This window comes from Cricetulus griseus (assembly GCF_003668045.3).
Source record: "Cricetulus griseus strain 17A/GY chromosome 1 unlocalized genomic scaffold, alternate assembly CriGri-PICRH-1.0 chr1_1, whole genome shotgun sequence".
NCBI classification, from domain to species: Eukaryota; Metazoa; Chordata; class Mammalia; order Rodentia; family Cricetidae; genus Cricetulus; species Cricetulus griseus.
Window position 1 is genome coordinate 186,059,137 of NW_023276807.1, and position 17,560 is coordinate 186,076,696.

Sequence of the window (17,560 nt, forward strand, 5' to 3'; positions counted from 1 at the left end):
CTAGTAAAAGCAGGAGGTGCTCACCCACCACCTGAACCTCAGCCAGAGTTTCCTCCAACCCACATCAATGTTCCTTTCTGCCACGGCTAAGATTCCTGCCAGACATCCTCCGGCTGGTTTTGGCCTTCTTGCAACACTTTGTTTAAACAACGAAACACCACTTCACACCCACTAAGGTGGTGACTATTAGCAAACCAAAAGCAAAAGCTTACAAGAGGCAAAGGGATCAACTCTCCCTGGGCACCCAGCAGGTGCAAATACTCTCACAATCACTGTTGGCGCTAATGATAAGTTCTTTGGCTTTGATTGTAAGTGTTCCTTCTGATGTTCATTTTCCTGTAAATAAGCAAAGACACCAGGAATAAGGAATCAAACTAACTAGCAGCTGCTGTGTTGTCCTTGCCTTGATCAAGGAGACTATAGGTCATACAGTCAGACAACCACCTTCATGCCAGCACCAGCTGTTGGCTGTCTATGAGTGCACTGAGCCAACTATACCACAAACTGTAGCTGATTCTCCCTGCCCCTGAGGCCCAGCCCCACCCAGAGCTGTTTGAGACAGTGTGACTAGGCTTTTGCAACCAGGAACCTTCAGAAATCATTCCCACTTTGGCCAGAGGGGGTGCACTTCCCTAGGTGAAGGGAAAATTGTGACTAGCAGCTAGGCCAGGATTGGTTCAACCATAAGACTCAATGCCTGTGGGTAGTGTAGAAGCAGATATGATACGTAGAAGCAGTGGTCCACAGGACCTTTCCTGGACTGTACAAGCAGGCTGCTAGAGCTTGGACTTGGGTGGAAGACACTCCCCTTTGCTGCCTCTGCTCTGCTGTACCATCTCTGCAGCTCCATCTCACCAGCAGCTGGATCCTATGCTCACATGCCCCTATATGCCATACCAATCCAGGATGCTGGACCCATGTCAATCACGCCATGGTGTGAGGAGATACCTGTACCTGAGTAACCCTAACCCCTGTGGGTACCCAGCTCTTCCACAATCCTCCAGTGCTGAATGCTGTACCCCAGTATTCTGGCAGGTGCCACTGACCACTGAAGGGCCAGATGAAGAGCTAAGTGTGACCACCAGGGTACAAGAAAAAGGGAAGGATAAGCAAAGATGATCAGAGAACAGAGTTGATAAGCTGTACAGGGTTAGAGGGAGGGTGGGTAAGACCCTGTAAGGTGCAGTCATTACAAAGTTCCAGAGAGCTGTCAAGGGTTCAGAGAAGCAGAGTTAGATCACATCCAGATCAAAACCTGATGTCAGATCTTCATGCCACTATGCCTGTCACAGTCAGGTTTCCTAAGCACCTTCCATGTACACATAAATCCCAGGCTTCAAGGGCTGGCCACCCATTAGACCCTGAGACATCTGACTGTTATCTCTCCTTACAGAGAGCTGGCATGTCCTTCCCCACTGATTCTCAGCCAGTGTGTCCTCCTTTAACTTGGTGCAGAAGTTCAATGGTTGGGCTGGGGATGGCCCCTCCTTTTCAAATCTAAGATTTTATTTTTATATGTAAACATGAATGTGTCTGTGTGTATGTACACCTGAGTACAGGGGTCTGTGGGGGGCCAAAGAGGGCGCTGGGTCTCCTGAACTGGAGTTACAGGTGGCTGAGAGCTGCCTGGTGTGTGCTGGGAACTGAACTCGGGTCTCTCAAGAGCAGCAAGCACTCTTGCCCATCTCTCCAGCCCCAAATGCTCCCTCTTCTTAATGGAAAGTTTTCAATGCACAGACACAGGATAGCTGCCCACTGACCTGAGTCTTCAGTTTCAACAATGCTTGGTTGTTTTTAGGGTAAAAATTAAATGTATTTCCAAGTGTTTTATTCTTTTGGTTGCTATTGCAAATGAAATGTTCCTAATTTCATTTTCTATTTTATGACTGCTACTGAATACAAATACAATTGATTATTATACATTGATCTTTATTCTGAAAAACTACTGAGATTTTTTTTTTTTCTGAGACAGGGTTTCTCCATGTAGCCCCAGCTGTCCTGAAACTTGCTCTGTGGACCAGGATGACCTGGAACTCACAGAGATCCACTGCCTCTGCCTCCCAAATGCCGGGAATCAAAGGTGCCACCACTAACTAGCTGGGTTTTTTGTTGTTGTTTTATAGGTTCTAATAGATTTTTTGGGTAGATTTCTGAGAACTTTCTATGTACAACACCATGTTGGGAATGGAGGTAACACAGTTCAGTGGTTAAGAACATTTGCTGTTCTTCCAGAGGACCTGGGTTTGACTCTGAGCACCACCTATCATCAAGCAATTCACAACTGCTTGTAACTCTAGCTCCAGGAGATTCAATATCATCTTCTGGTCTCCATGGGTACCCACAAAAACATGGCACACATACACAAAAATTAAGATAAAAAATTCTTTTTTTAAGATCAGGGAGGTGGAGGGGGGAAGGTTCATACTGTAAATAAATAGAGATATTTTCTCCCTCCTCCAGTTGGGTTTCTTTTCATTAGTGTTGCCTAATAGCCACGCCAGCACCTCCAGTACATATGCATGTGTGCTCGTGGGTGTGTATACAAGTGGGGGCCAGAGGTCTAGGTCTGTGACTTGTTCAAGTTTGCTTTCTCCTCTGACCATGTAAGTTCTGGGGGTCAAACTCAGGTCATCAGATTTGGTGGTAAGTGCCTTCAGCCATCTTGGCAGTCTCCACCTTACTTTGAGATAGGGTCTCTCACTTAACCAACTAGGCTAGAATGGATCCTCCAGTCTGTCTCTTCCTCCCCAGTGCTGAGACTGCAGGTTCATGCTGCCAGGTCTAACTTATATGTGGGTGCTAGGAATCAAACTCAGGTTCTCATACTTGCATGACAAGCATTTTACCAACTAAACCCTCTTTCCAGCCCTGAGCATGTGGTAGCAGTGGTGGTGGGGCTCACACATAGGCTAGAGGTCAATGTCAAGTGTCATTCCTCAGGAATGTCATCTTCTTTATTTTTGAGACACACTCTCACTAAACACACTAAACACACTAAAGTTTGCCATTTTAGACTAGGTTGGCTCACCAGTGAGTCTGAGGAAATCCTCCCGTCTCTTCCTTCCCAGTGTTGGAATTAAGAGTGTATATACCGCCACCACATGTGGTTTTTACACGGGTTCTGGGGACTGAACTTGGGTCCTCATGTTTATACATTAAACACTTTACTGAGCCATCTCCCCATTCCTACCCCTGGGGCTTTTAAAGATGTCTTTTTCCATATTATGTTCCAGTTTGATAGAAACCATTTTTCTGAGTCTAATGAATGAACATGTGAGTTTATTTTTAGACACTGATATACTTATTACATTCACGGATTTTCAGATGTTCTGATGCCTGATTCGGTGTGCTAAGATTCCGTATCTGGAGACCCGGGTGCTCTGACTCTCTCCTGTACCAGAAGCCTTTTGCAATACTATTTTGTATCCCATCAAAACCTTCCTATCCTCCTTGTTCAGCTTCCTCCTCCAGCCACTGTCCTATCCTTCTTTTTACATGACTTCCTGGAAGAGTTGCTATGCACACATACACCCAGCCCCCTGCTGTCATTTGTCATGACCACTGTGACCAAACTCAACCAAAACCAATGAGCATGCTCAACTGCACCCTCCTCCAGGGATCACACAGCACTTGCCAACCATTGATGCTGATTTCTTTTCTTTTTTGCTTTTGTTGTTTGCTTGTTTGGTTTTTTGTTTGTTTGTTTGTTTTTCAAGACAGGGTTTCTCTGTGTAGCTTTGGCTGTCCTGGAACTCACTCTTTAAACTAGGCTGGCATCAAACTCACAGAGATCTGCCTGCCTCTGCCTCCTGGGTGCTGGGATTAAAGGTGTGCTCCATCACCGCCCAGCGCTCATGACTTCTTTCTTATCTGTGGTTAGTTCAAGGGTATCCTTTGCTATCTTGACAACACACTTGCTTTCTGAGGTCTCGCCCATTCTCATGCGGCCAATAGCCTGACAATTCTCATTCCAGCCTGGTCCCATCCTCCTGATTACAAGACATAAGTATGTAGGTGCTTACCTGACACCCAAACTTCAGCATCTAATACATACCTCAAACTAAAACCCAGTCACTCAAACAACTGCATCTCTGTGTGCCAGGGCAGTGACTTTACCAGATACCTCCAAGCAACTTCCCTCTGATATATGCAACACTTAGGGTGACAAGTAGATGTACCACCGGACGGACTTAATTCACATATCTTTGGTGACCAATGAGCTTGAGCCCATTCACCATGTTCACAGGCCATGAGGAGTGCTTCTTTGCTACGTGCCCATTCAAGCCATGCTCACGTTTCTATCTGCTCACCTTTGCCTTACTGGGTTGGGAATTGTGATGGGTTCACATGTTACAAACATCTTCTCCTTAACTCACTGCTTTCTTTTCCAACCTCTTAATTGACCTTTATGGAATGCATGTCCTCTGGCTTACTCAGTATAGATTATTAGTCCTTTTCCTCTCTGTAAATTCCCTCTGATGCTCACTGCCTCTTATGGGCTACAGTCCAAGCACATGATGTCTGCTCTGGACTCTGCTCTGTTCCTTGGCTTCACTTTTGATGTCCTGGCACAAAAAGAGGTCCTCTGAAGCTACAGAGGTTGCCTCTCAGTGGCTCTGGTCTTCACAGGCCACTAAATGCTCTGTGGGTCAAGTCAGCTGTGATCATGAGGTTGCCCCAATGAGGCCCAGGAGAACAATCTTAACTTCTAACATTACATTTACTCTTCTCTACAAGGCTTATTGAAGATGATCAGGCAGGACATAGCTAGCAACAAGAAAGGAGAGCTTGTGAGGTAGGAGGTGGAGGGCATGGGGCTTGTCAGTTCTGGATATGGGCTTGGAAGCCCCCAAAGTGAAGGTCTGCCCCTAAGTGACAAATATTACAGGGAGAAAGGATATTCACACCATGGCTACAACCAGCCTGCTGGATCTCTGTGTTCTGAGTCTCTGTGTTCTGAAGGGAGTTGTTCCTTCCTTCCCCTCCCCACAGCATGGCGACACTGTCATAAACACTCTTTCCGGATTACTTCATATGCACAACAACCTATTAAGACAGCCATGTGTCTGGAGGCAGCACTTGCTTTTTCTTCTTCCAGGACTAGACCTGGGAAAAGCCCAGAAACGTCCCTTTAGAATTCATCTGTGGCTAGCCACCCCAGCTGTCTCTTCATCTCTGCTTGTTTCACTGTCCCAGCCTGCTATGGCCACTCTTGTCTTTGTGATCCACTCCTTACATGATGACTACAAAAAAAGGCTTGCAATCCAAGTCCAGCCCCACCTATCTCCTGCTCACCACTATCCTGGGTGCCCCGTTACATTCACAGTGATGTCTAAACACTGTTCTCCATGGTCCCACTGCCTAGCCCTCCCACTGTCCTCTTCCTCAGTCCCTTTGCTCCCTTACATCTCATGAACACCTTCAGACATTTGCACTTGTCTATAGACTGCTCCAGAGAGTAAGGCATGGGAGCCAAGGGCAAGACCTGCTTTGTTCACCACTGAATTCCAAAGTACCTGGAATAGACCAGGTCTCTTTCACCACTAACTGAATGCTTTGAATGAACAAGCAAGCAAACAGTGGATTAAGGGCAGGAAGTGGGCTTGGGGGTCTGGCTTGGGTTCCAGTGTGGCAGGGAGGCCTAGGAAAAGGGAATGGTGAAGAGTGAGGCATTGACTATGAACACAGGGTAATGTGTGGCCCCCACACACTCTGTGTGAAGACCACTCAGCATTCAGCAGGGTGTCTAGATGCACGGAGATGAGCATATAAAGGCCACAGGCCTATATTTGGAGACTTGTGTCCCCCACAAGTGGACTAAGTACTAGGTGGGAGGCACGATCTCAAGGACAGTAACAAAAGGACCAGGCTGCCATCAGACATGCAGGATGTAGCCAGCAAGTCCCAAGTGAGAGAGAACTTGTGGGCTCAGGGCAAGAGGACAAGATTACCTGTAGACAAGGGTTCTACAGGGTGGGCATGCGAGCTACGGGAAGTACCTCCGCCCAGCGGGGCCCAGATGACACGGCGGATGGCCTGCACCCAGTCCTCCATATCACGCTGGGAGCTGGCCATGAGCAGGAGCGCCTCAGGGTTGGCTGGCACCTTCTCTCGCTCCCCGGAACCACCTGCAAGACACATAGAGAGAGGCAAGGCTTACTGCAGGGTCCCCATGTAGGACAGCAGGTCCCCTCTGGACACCTGTGAGCTCAGCTCATCTTGCTTCCAGTTTGCACCCAATGTCTTTCCACATCTCACAGGCCTTTCCATGGGGGCCTTTCTGGCTTTTCTTTTTTCTCCCTTGCTCTCACTTTGGTTTGTTTGTATTTGTTCATTTGTTTCCATATCAAAACAAATCATTAAAAGTATACTACTTGGGACACTACTTGGGATAGGGGGAAATGCCTATCTTAGGGCAGCTCAGAGAAGTTCAGTCCCTAGAGTAGCTTCACCATGTTTGCCTAAATCAGTGTCAACCCTGTGTGTGACACTCTCTGTGTGCTTTACCATTAGTGTAGCTGACTACCCCATACATAACCTTGTAAGCACCAAGATTACAGGCCCCTTGAATTAAACCAGACCTGTAATCTCCAGAATACAGACATCACATAGATCAAGCTGTTGAATTTAAGCCACTGATTTCATGGTCACTTGTCAGAGCACCAGCAGAAAATGACAACAAAGGCAGGCATGGTGGCACATACCTGTAATCCCAGCACTCTGGTGGCTGAGGCAGGAGATTCACAGGTGTGAAGCTGGTCTGGGCTACAAATTTTCAGGCCTAGAGAGAACCTGTCCCCCCAAACAAACAAAACCCCCCAAATAACAGCAAACACACGTAGTTTCTACTGCTTCAAGCTCACCAAACTTTCACCTTCCCTGTTCAACCCATGTGAGTTATTTTTCCAATTCATACATGGAAGGCTTGCTCTCCAGAAATAATGATTTGGCCTACAAATCATTATGATTTGTATGTATCTCTCAAGTCTCAGCTGAGCTTTTAGGACACCCTGAATTCAGCTACAAAAAAAACCAAAATAACAAAAAAACTATTTTAATGTCTCAGTCTGTTAATCTTAAAATGTATGACATTTCCATTGTTTTCAGCTATTTACTTGTCCTCTCATACTGGGCCTTGTTTTCTTCTCATCACTGATGTTTTTGAGTAGGTGCTAGGCATGGTGGTTTTTCAATGGTTGGGTGCTTGAGGACTTCATAGTCCTATAAATACTCTTGAACCTTTCTCTGAGACGAAGTTAGGCTCATGGCAGGAGTTTCCTAGGTGGATCTAGAGGCCTCAGGGCAGAGCTCGTGGTTCCCCTGTGGAGGGAAAAGCTCTCTGTATGTCCCACCCATGGGACGCACCATGGTTGTGCGGCTTTCCATTCTGGCAGGTGGGAACAGCACCATTCCATCCTGTGTTAATGTGGACATGGCTACTTCAAACCCGTTCTTTCCTCAGTCTTAGGTGGTTTCCTCAAATACTCATGATGACAGGTTCACAGCAAGTTTCCCATGGGTGCTTTGTCTCTGTGCAGCCCTTTCATCTTCTTTTCACACACTACCCACACTACCCCATAAGCTCTCATGCTCTGATCTCCCAGATTCCCAGCTGTGTTGTGTCTACCTGTGAAGGCCAGTGTCCTCCATCTGTGTGTCCCTTTCCTATACCACAGACTGGAGACGTCCTCTGGCAGTCAACTAAGGCATACATAGGGCTCACTTTTGTTTCTCAACTCCTGGGGCAAAGGCCCTTCATTATCTAATGTCCAATATCTTAACGACACTGCTTCAAATATACAAACACCTGTTGGGACAAAGTTGTTTCCATAGATAGTAAATTGGTCCCTCTTGCGTCATGCTGTTCAGAAGTGACAGTCACATCCCTGCATCTAAGGAACCTATTACATGTGACACATTCACAGTCACACACAGTCCTCATTGATACCACAAGAAGGAATATTACTAAGAGCATTTTACACATGCAGAAGCCAGGGCTCACAGAGAAGTTAAACACTGGATGCATGAACAAACAAGTAGAGGGCGGGATACAATGGCAGGTTCATTCACCCGTTTCTTCTTTTCTCAGCACACAAGCTTTGCCGTAACTGAGTGGAGTGCAAGGAAGATCAAATGGTGGTTGAAACAAATTTTAGGGCTTTTATAGAATCCAACAGTTTATGCCTACTTTTTCTCTTTACTTGGCAAAGATGAATAGTAGATTCAAAGAAAAAAAGTGACAGCGAGTATTTCAGGAATAAATGCATCATGGAAGATGACGGTCTATGGCTGTTGTTCCCGCCCCTTCCCTCTTATTTCTAAACATTTTAAAAATCGTTGTTTACATTTATTTTATGAGTGTTTTGCTTGCATGTATGTACATGCACTGTGTGCACGCAGTGTTCAGAGGCTAGAAGATGGTGCCTGATCCCCTGAATTTGGAATTATGATGATCACTGTCCAGGTTAGTCAACTTGACATAAGCTATAGTCATCTGGAAAGAACCTCAACTGAGAAAATGACTCCATCCAGACCACCTGTAGGAATGACGGGTGTGGGAGGGGCCAAGCCCTAAGCAGGTGGTCCAGAGTTAGAGGAAAAAAATAAAAAACAAAGCAAAACAGGCTAAGCAAGCCAGGAGGAGAAAGCCAGTAAGCCGTGTTCTTCCATGACCTCTGTTTCAAGTTCCTGCCTCCAGGTTCCTGCCCTGACTTCCCTCAGTTTTGGACTACAAAAATGAAGTATAAGCCAAATAAACAAGCCCTTTCCTCTCCAAGTTGCTTTTTGTCATGGTGTTTTATTACAACAGTAACCCTAAACTAAGACAATCATCAGCTGCCATGTGGGTGTTGGGCATAGAACCTGGGCCATCCACAAGAACAGTAAATGCTCTCAAATGCTGAGCCATCTTTCAAGCCCTTTTATTGCATTATTATTTATTTGTGCGTGCATGTGTATGTATATAGTCACACATGCACATGTATGTTCATGTGGGGTCAAAGGACAACTTGTGAGATTTGGTCTCCCTCCTACCACATGAGTTCAACTGACATTGGAGCCATCCCTCTGCCCTCCTCTACTCTTTAAACTAATCTGAGTGGTCACTGTGCCACCACCTCTCTACCATGCATCCCAGGTAGTGGTGGCCCCCACACTCAGGGATCAACCTTCAGCACTACCGTGTGGAGCACATGGACTTAATCCTCAAAGCATCCAGTCCCACAGCTTTGGGGTAGAGAAAGTGCCTATCTTGTTAGGATGAAATGGAGTATCAGCTTGGCTCAGCACCTAGGCTATCGAGCAAACCTACACATCCACATTCAGTTAATACAAGGAGAGCAGGGTCAGTCCCAACACTAAGAGCATTTGGGGCTGGGTGGTTCTTTAGGGTGGGTGGGGTCTGTTTTGTACTTAATAAGCAGGATATTTAAAGGAAACACCTGGCCTCTGCCCACTAGACTGGCACCAGTCTCTCCTGCCCCATGAGGCTGTGACAACAATGAACACCTCCACACACTGCCAGATGCTCCCTGGGGGCGCAAAACTGCCTTGTGTGGGAAATCATTGATAGAGATCTATCAGATCTATGACTGTGGGTCTGAATGACTGTTAATTCCACAGCCATGTGATATTGCACAGGCACAATGTAGCATGTTCACAAGAGACCCCTACTGTTGTATCAAGCCTGGTTCCATTCAGGGTCAGGCAGCCAAGGTAGAGAGCTGGAGGGGGCCTGGATCCTTCTCTTCTTGCACTTAGATAGACTCCTTGTCAGAGAACTCACTGGTCACAAGGCTTTCAATGCTGGCTATATGTTAATGACTTCCAAACTCACAATTGCTCCACCCTCCATACCTGAACCAATCACATCTCTGGGCGTGGCTTGGCTATCCTTTTGGCTAGGGTTACTCCAACTCTCACTTAGGTTGAAAACAGACACAATCGCCCTTCTAGTCTCACACCTCATATCTTGTCAGCAAATCCCATTTGCTCATCTTTCAGAACTGAATCACCTTTCACTGTCTACCTGGTTGAGGTCAGAATCATTTCTCAAATGGAGGATTGGCAGTGTCCAGGCATCTCTCTTTTGACTCCTTAAATCTATTCTCGATACAGAAGCCAAAGAGACCCAGCTAAGACTGAGAGCAGCCCGACACCTTGCTCAGTCCTCCCAGGAGCACCCATGCCAGTCGTGACCTTGCTACCATCATCAGGGCCTGGTTCCCCACTCCTGCCTCTTTGTCCCTAGTTGCCTCCTCTTTGTGTGTGGCATTACCAAGCATGGCCTCTGTTTATGGTTTGTATCTGCTCATTTCTTACCCAGTGCCCAGAAAGCTGCTCCTCCTGACACTGTCACTCCTGTCTCTCCTTGAATGTCACCTTCAAGAATCTTTCCTGACCTCTCATCTCCAACCACAGCTGTCACTGTCCCAAAGCATCCAGTACATTCAAGCACACAGAATACGTTGACATGACAGATCTCTGCTGCCTGTCAGCCCACCTCCACTTTGTCTGCATCTTGTGCCAGTTAAGCACTGGGAGAGCCTGGCATAGAGAGGGGACACACAGAGCACACAGAACGCAAAAGATAAACAACAGTAGACGAGATGAGGTGACCCAACAGCACCCACGGGCAGAACAGGCAACCTGCTGTGGGCGGTGACCCCCCAGGATGCAGCCTTGACCCCCCAGGGTGCAGCCTTCGCTGCCCATCCTGCCAGGCTGCACCAGGCTGAACTGGCCTTGGCCTGTAGGTCTTCCCTCCTTCCTTCATGTCTCTTTACTGGCTTGGAGGCAGCAAATACCAAGAGTAACTTTCCAGGTTCCCAGGCTGCTATTCTCACAGCCTGCCTAGGATTTTGGTCATCCACTTACCCCTGGGCAGGCGCCTGTTCCTCTTCAGATACTTGGTGGGGCAGAAAGGCATGGTGAGGTGACTGAAGAAGAAGGACCAGTGAGAAAAGGATAACTGGGCTGAACCTGGGGCGGCTGCCAGGTACACACACAGCGGGCAGCGAAGCCGGCAGCTTCTCTGTCTGGCAGCAAAGTATAAGCTGTAGGAACTAAGCTAGGGTCTTTTGCCTCTGGGGAGGAAGTTCTGCATTTCGCAGGACCTGAAAGCTGGGAATGTCCAGGGTGGAGATCCCCATGGGCGCTTCCCAGAGTAGACAAGCTGCTGGGGTGAGATGGAGGGAGGCGCTGTGGAAATCACACAGCAGGCCATTCTGCATGTGGCTCCCAATCCTGCATTTGCAGATGAATGAGCAGGGGATAGAGGCCGGACACATGCAGGGCTTACTGCACACTTCATATTTCTGTTCTCTTCTAGGTTTTCCGGTTGTTTGTTGTCTTGTTCTGGTTTCTCTTAGGTTGTTTTGGTTTGTTAGTTTTGTTTTGTTCTTGAGAAAGGGTCTCATTGTGTTGTTTATCTAGACTGGCCTTGAACTCACTAAGTTGTCAGGCTGCCTTCAAACTTGCCATCCTCCCACTTTAGCTTCCCACCTCAGGCTGTTTCTTTCTCTTTTAAACAAAATATGGCCAATGACCGGGTCTACCTCTTGGGGTTAAGGTGAAGACTATAAAGAATGCTTAAAGCCGGTGGTGGTGGTGGTGGTGGTGGTGGTGGTGGTACACGCCTTTAATCCCAGCACTGGTGAGACAGAGGCAGGCAGATCTCTGTGAGTTAGTCCAAGGCCAGCCTGGTCTACAGATCGAGTTTCAGGACGGGCTCCAAAACTATAAAGAAATCCTGTCTCAAAAAACCAACAACAACAATAATAATGATAGTGATAAATAAAAAGCTTAAAAGTTGTCTTCCTTCCATCTGAGGTGGACTTCTTGCCCCTCTGTTACAAACAAGAAAGCCAAAGTTCCAGGAAGTCCCATCTCTGGGAAGGGCAGAGCCAGGACCCACCTTTAACTGAATTCTTCCCAAAAAAGACACCACCATGCTGGTGATGTTTCCCACATGCCTGGAACAAAGGAAGCAGGAGCCGGCTGGCTGGTACAGGCCTTGCCTGCCTCCGACCAGCATCATTCTCTCTCCCAGGACATGGGATCTGGACCTTTGTCTTAGTTATCATTGCTATAGTGAAACACCATGGTGGGGAGGAAAGGTCTTATCTGACTTCTACTTAACTGCTCATCACTTAAGGAAATCAAGACAGGAACTCAAACAGGACAGGAAACTGGAGGCAGGAGCTGATTTAGAGGCCATGGAAGGGTGCTGCCTACTGGCTGGCTCAACCTGCTTACTTATAGAATCCAGGCCAGCAAGCCCAGGGATGCCAACCCACAGTGGACTGGGCCACCCCCATCAATCACGACTTAGGAAAATGCCTTACAGGCTTGTCTGCAGCCCCATCTTACAGAAGAATCTTCTTAATTGAGGATTCCTCCTCTCAGATAACTTTAGCTTATGTCAACTGGGCAAAACTATCCATCACAGCCTGTGGCATTGGTCAGCTTCAGAGAAACTTCTCAAATGGCTGTGGCAAAAAAAACAACAACAAAAGACAAAAAAAAAAAAGACAGAAAACAAACAAACAAACAAACAAAAAAACCAAACAGGTACCAGGCTTTGGTGAGCAGGGACATAGCAAGAAGCCATTTATTCGACCACTTCCTTATGGCTTTGCCCACCCCTTCAGAACCACCTCTGGAGGGTGTGTCCCCTCTGACACCTTTCCTCCACCTGCCTGTTCACTCATCAACCATTCCGCCTTCCTCTCTTTCCCCTCAGAGCCTCCCTTCAGGAGAGCCTCTTGTTCAAGAGTTGCCCTCCTGCAAAATACAACTTGAACATGCTCCTTTCTTACAGAGTTTCCTCCATTGGAAAGTAGCTTCTGGCTTTGTACATGTGGCTATTGCAAGTCTTCCAAGGGATGGTCCACCTTCTGAAAGCGGACATAGTTCTACTCTCTCTGATTGAGTGACTAAAACAGTGGGTGTAAGGATTCAGGCATTGTGCTGGCCTGCCCTGTCACCTGACAGAATGCATTCAGGCAGTACCCTGGAAAGCCCAGGGTTCCATGGCTAAGTAGTCTGCACAAAGGTGCAAAGGAGCCCTTTAAAAGACAGACCCTTGCCCACTAACACTTTTTCCTGTGTTCCCCTGGGGCAGACAGTACTTTTCCTGTCTCCCTCTTCTCTTCTGTCCCACTCCCCCACCCCTTCTCTCTGTGTCTGCCTCTGTGTCTCTTTATCTCTTTTCTCTTTCCTCCCACCCCCCCTTCCCTTTCTAATAAAACTTCTCACTTGAGTTCTGTCTGCCTGGCATGTTTGTCCCCACCTTAGTCACCCTCGCCTGCCATGGAATCTGCCAAGGTCTGCCAAGTACATTGTCATAACATTGGCCCCCCCTACCTGAGGGGATCTGGGTCCATGAACCTCCATAGACACGAGATTGTGAAGCCGCAAGCCCCCTTATAAAATGACCCTGCATTTGCCCACATCATCTCTAGACTACTGCAGTACCAAATCCATGGCAACACTGAAAATAGCTGTTATTTAGAATGGCTGTCCATGTTCTAATTAGGATGGATCTTTCATGGGAATATGTTTAACCAACAGTTGTTTGAACCTGCAGACTCAAATGTGTTGTTTAACTACATCATGCACACACATCCAAACAACACAAGGTGGTGAAGCTGCTCAAGGGGTGTGGCCTGGTCCACAGAGTGAGAAGCAGGCTGCCACTTGCCTGAGAGGGACTTAGTCCCTGTGTATAATAAGCCTGCTTACTACTGTAAGAACAGCAGGACACAGGGGCCTAGGCCTGCTTCGGGTCAGGAGCAAGAGAGGAGAGACTGACAGATGCAGAGACTATAAAGGGTTCCCATGTGTTAATAAAGACTTCCTCTTCCTTATAAAAGGCCCTAGCTGATATGCTTGGCCTTGGGGAAGCTGGGCCAGCCCTGCTTTTGCAAAGGTCAAGGCCTCCCAGGAGCCTCCCTGCTCAGGCATCAAGGCAATCTCACTGAGGCATCTCCCTGGGGATTTCCTTAGGGCAGAGGGAATATTTGATTCCTCAAGAATCTCAAAGTGGCCTTGCCTGGTGGCCTCTTGAGAGAGAGGCTGTGACCTTTCTCCCAGGGGTAATTACAGAAGTGGTACAGGGGCCTGACTCAGTGAAAATCTCTGAAATGTAGGTCAGACCTTCCCTACCCAGAGGGAAGCCCAGACATAGTCTGGACCCTAACCCTAACTTCAACACAGATCCTGTTTGAACTGCCATCACCTTTGCAACCCCAAATCCCCCATCTCACCCCATGTCTGCTTGTCTCTGAGGTAGACTTCCAGTGGCAGCTCAGTCCAAGACCTTCCTCTGTACATACAGGCTCACTTCCCATCTGCTCACCTGGTCAACCCTTGCGCACTGAAGACCCAGCTCCAGTAACTCTACTTCTCCTTCAGCTTCCTTTGATATCTCTGCACTCGCCCCTTTATTTTTATTCATTTATTTATTTTGCTTTTATTTTCTGTGTATGGGTGTTTTGCTTACCTACCTGTGTATCTGTGTATCATCTGCATGGTGTATGCAGTACCTCTGGAGGCCAGAAGAGGGCATGGGATACCCCTGGCACTGGAGTTATAGTTGTGAGCCATCACGAAGGTGCGGGGACTCAAACCCAGATCCTCTGGAAGAGCAGGACCAACCCTTCCGCCCCTCCCTTATTTCTTCTACTTACAGTTACTTAAGTGATGGGGAATGTACTGTGTATGTTTATCTTATTGATTATTAAATAAAATACTGTTTGGCCAATGAGACAGGAAGTTAGACAGACTAGTGGTCAAAGAGGATTCTGGGAAATGTAGTAGAGACGTGTTGATCCAGGCAGGAAGTGACATAGCAAGGAGACTCATATTTAAGCGAAGGAGAAACAGGAAGGGCCCTCTTTTCCCCTCCGCTCCTGATCCAGTGGCACAATTTGATCCACAGCAAGGAGGGACGCCAATAAGGCATCTGATAAGATAAGTCTTATAACATATAGATTTATGATAGTTAAGACTGAGCTAGCAGATGAGAATCCTAGTCATTGGCCAAGCAGCTTTAAACCTAATACAAGTTTCTGTGTATTTATTTGGGCCTACTCGGGCAGGTGGCTAGCATAAAGCTCACACTTGGCGGTGGGGCTCTGCGGCTTTTGGCAGAAAGATTTATCGTAACAGAATGGTACCAGACTTAAGTTCTAGTGTACCACAGACATTGTGTCATGTACTAGGGATATAAATTGATGTCAGCTTCGGATTAATCAGGCCCCTAAGGGCTGCAGCTGCCATGAAAACCACACCACCAAGCCACCAACCTGCTCATGCAGCATTTCCTGCTCAGTCATTCTGTAAGCACACTGCCATTATCCCCAGTGCCCAGGAGTGAGTTTCCCAGGCCCAGGGGGCAAGCAAGATCTAAGTCCCCTCTTTAGTCTAATGCTGCCACAGGACTTCTCTGATGCCCTTCTGGATATCCGGGATTGGATTGGACAGTTGTCCTAACCCTCTCCATATACCACCTTGAGCACTTTGTTTCATGTGGGTGACCAGGAAGGCCTAGTAAAGAAGAACTCACAGCTACCTTCTATTGCAACTGAGAAAGATACCAGTGCCATTATTCACCTTGATCTGAGGTCCCTATAATCAAAGCTGGTCCCAAGGAGGCCTGCAGAGGGGATGCCTGGTCACAGATGTGGTGTCCTAAGCACTGTCCTACCGGCAACGGGATAGTCATCTACCACCAAGGGTGGACCTGAAGCTCTGACTGCCTCTCTCTGGAGAGCTGGCCTAGTCAGAGAGGCCAGGGTGGAACTCAGAGTGGTCTGTAGGGCATGCCTGATGCACACAGCAAGTGATCCCCCCCCTCTTGCAGGGCTGAGGAAAGGAGTACACAGAGTTTAGGTGGGGAACTGGGAATGCTGCTTCTCAAGTGGAGGAGGCCCAGTAACACCACTGCCCGGGAAGAGGCCATAAGTTGAAAAGGAGGCTGTTAGTTCCCGACATCACCACCTGTAGCCAGGTGCCTTTCCACAATCATCTGTGTGACACATCCTTTGAAAGTGTCCATTAGTCACAGTTCTCTCTGGCTTCTTTTGCTCCCTTCCTGTCCCCTTCTTGCTCTCTTGTTTATCTGTATGCCTGCCTCTCTCATGCCCCCACTCTTCAAGATGGCCTTTCTCTCTTTTGCTCTCCTCTCCTCCAATAAACGTCTTGCACTAACTCTGTTGCGCATGGAGTGTTCTCTGAGTGGCATACCTTGTCGGGGCCCACCAAAAGGTACCCACTTTGCCTTTCTTTTTTATTTATTATTGCACTGGGTATAAGTGAAGCCTAGATAGGCAGAAGGTCCTGTTAGTGAGAAGAGGGGTCCCAGGCCTCACTGTGCCCTGCGTATTTTGTCTCTAGAAACTACATGCTAGAGTAAATAAAGACCACTCTAAATGTAGGCATCAAACACTTAAAAATTCTAGAAGTGCCTCCTCATCCTGTGCCCTTCGTTCACTCCAACAATGGGCACAGGCCCAGCAGCTTAATAACCATTGTCCCAAACCTAACCTTACCCCTAGGCCTGCCTGGGACCCCCTGTGCCCCTTCCCACAGCAAGCTGGCTTCAGGCTCTGATGCTGGGATCTCATCACCCTACGGAACTGAAACCAGATCTTGGTGTATAGACACCACCTGTGTCTGCTCAGTTTTGTTCCTGTGGCTGATGTATGCCTTCAAGACAGCATTTGAGACCTGTTGTCCAGGATAGACCAGCATTATGCTAGACCCGGGGACACAAAAAATGACAAGACCCCATGTGGAGTCCTCAGCAAGCTATCACTGATAAACAAGCAGGCTGTAGACAGAGAACTTGCTTAAGCAGTTGAATTAATGGCAGGCAGCAGACAACAGTTCTTTAGTGCCCAGTGGGGAGGGGCAGGACCAAAGCACTGAAGTTCTGCCTCTAGCCCAGTCTTTATTATGGTGATAGAGCTGACTCCCAGCTCAGATCGCAGTCCAATCCCACAACACTAGATCTGGACTCCTGGGGGAAGAGCAGGCTTCCCCCTGGGGTGGGGGAAGGGAATTGCAGACTAAACCTCACTCACCTGATTTTGGCCTCCTTCCTCTTCCAGCCCAGGTGGAGAGGGAGTGGGCCAAGAGGGCTGCAAGCTGGGGAGAGGTTGAGATGCAGTTAAAGGCCTGTTAAGAAGTTCAGCTGGCTGGAGAGGCAGGTCCAGTGGATACAATTCCAGCGGGCAATGACCTGCCGCACAGCAGAAGCGTGTGTGGCCAGGGCCTGAGGGGCTCTGCAGTCAGATCACCCCAGTACTGCCCCTCTCGGGCTGGGCATGCGGGCACTGCTCCCTGGTTCAATAATCCCACCATGCATCTCTCATCAAAGCCCTTTATCAAGACCAATGCATCCCACTTACTACAGCGTGAGGGACACTGTGGCTTTTTTTTTACCTGGCATATTCCCCCACACTTTATTTTTAAGCCAAATAGTTCTGCTTCTGCTGCCTTGAGGCCAGATACACAAGACAAATAAGAAGATTTTTTGCTAGTGCCAGCATGTAAG

General features: G+C 47.8%; 1 protein-coding gene across 6 annotated transcripts in view; it reads right to left on the reverse strand.

Annotated features, from left to right (window-relative positions):
- Positions 1-17,560, reverse strand: part of Arhgap22 (Rho GTPase activating protein 22) — a 157,399-nt gene that overhangs the window by 22,852 nt on the left and 116,987 nt on the right. For 4 of the 6 annotated variants that reach the window (XM_027389472.2, XM_027389475.2, XM_027389474.2 and 1 more), the window contains one exon: positions 5,952-6,128. The exons of 1 other annotated variant lie outside the window; for it this stretch is intronic. In XM_027389472.2, coding sequence (XP_027245273.1) covers positions 5,952-6,128 — 177 coding nt within the window. The remainder of the gene's footprint in view (positions 1-5,951; positions 6,129-17,560) is intronic. One more of the 6 variants, XM_027389473.2, reaches the window with a different exon arrangement.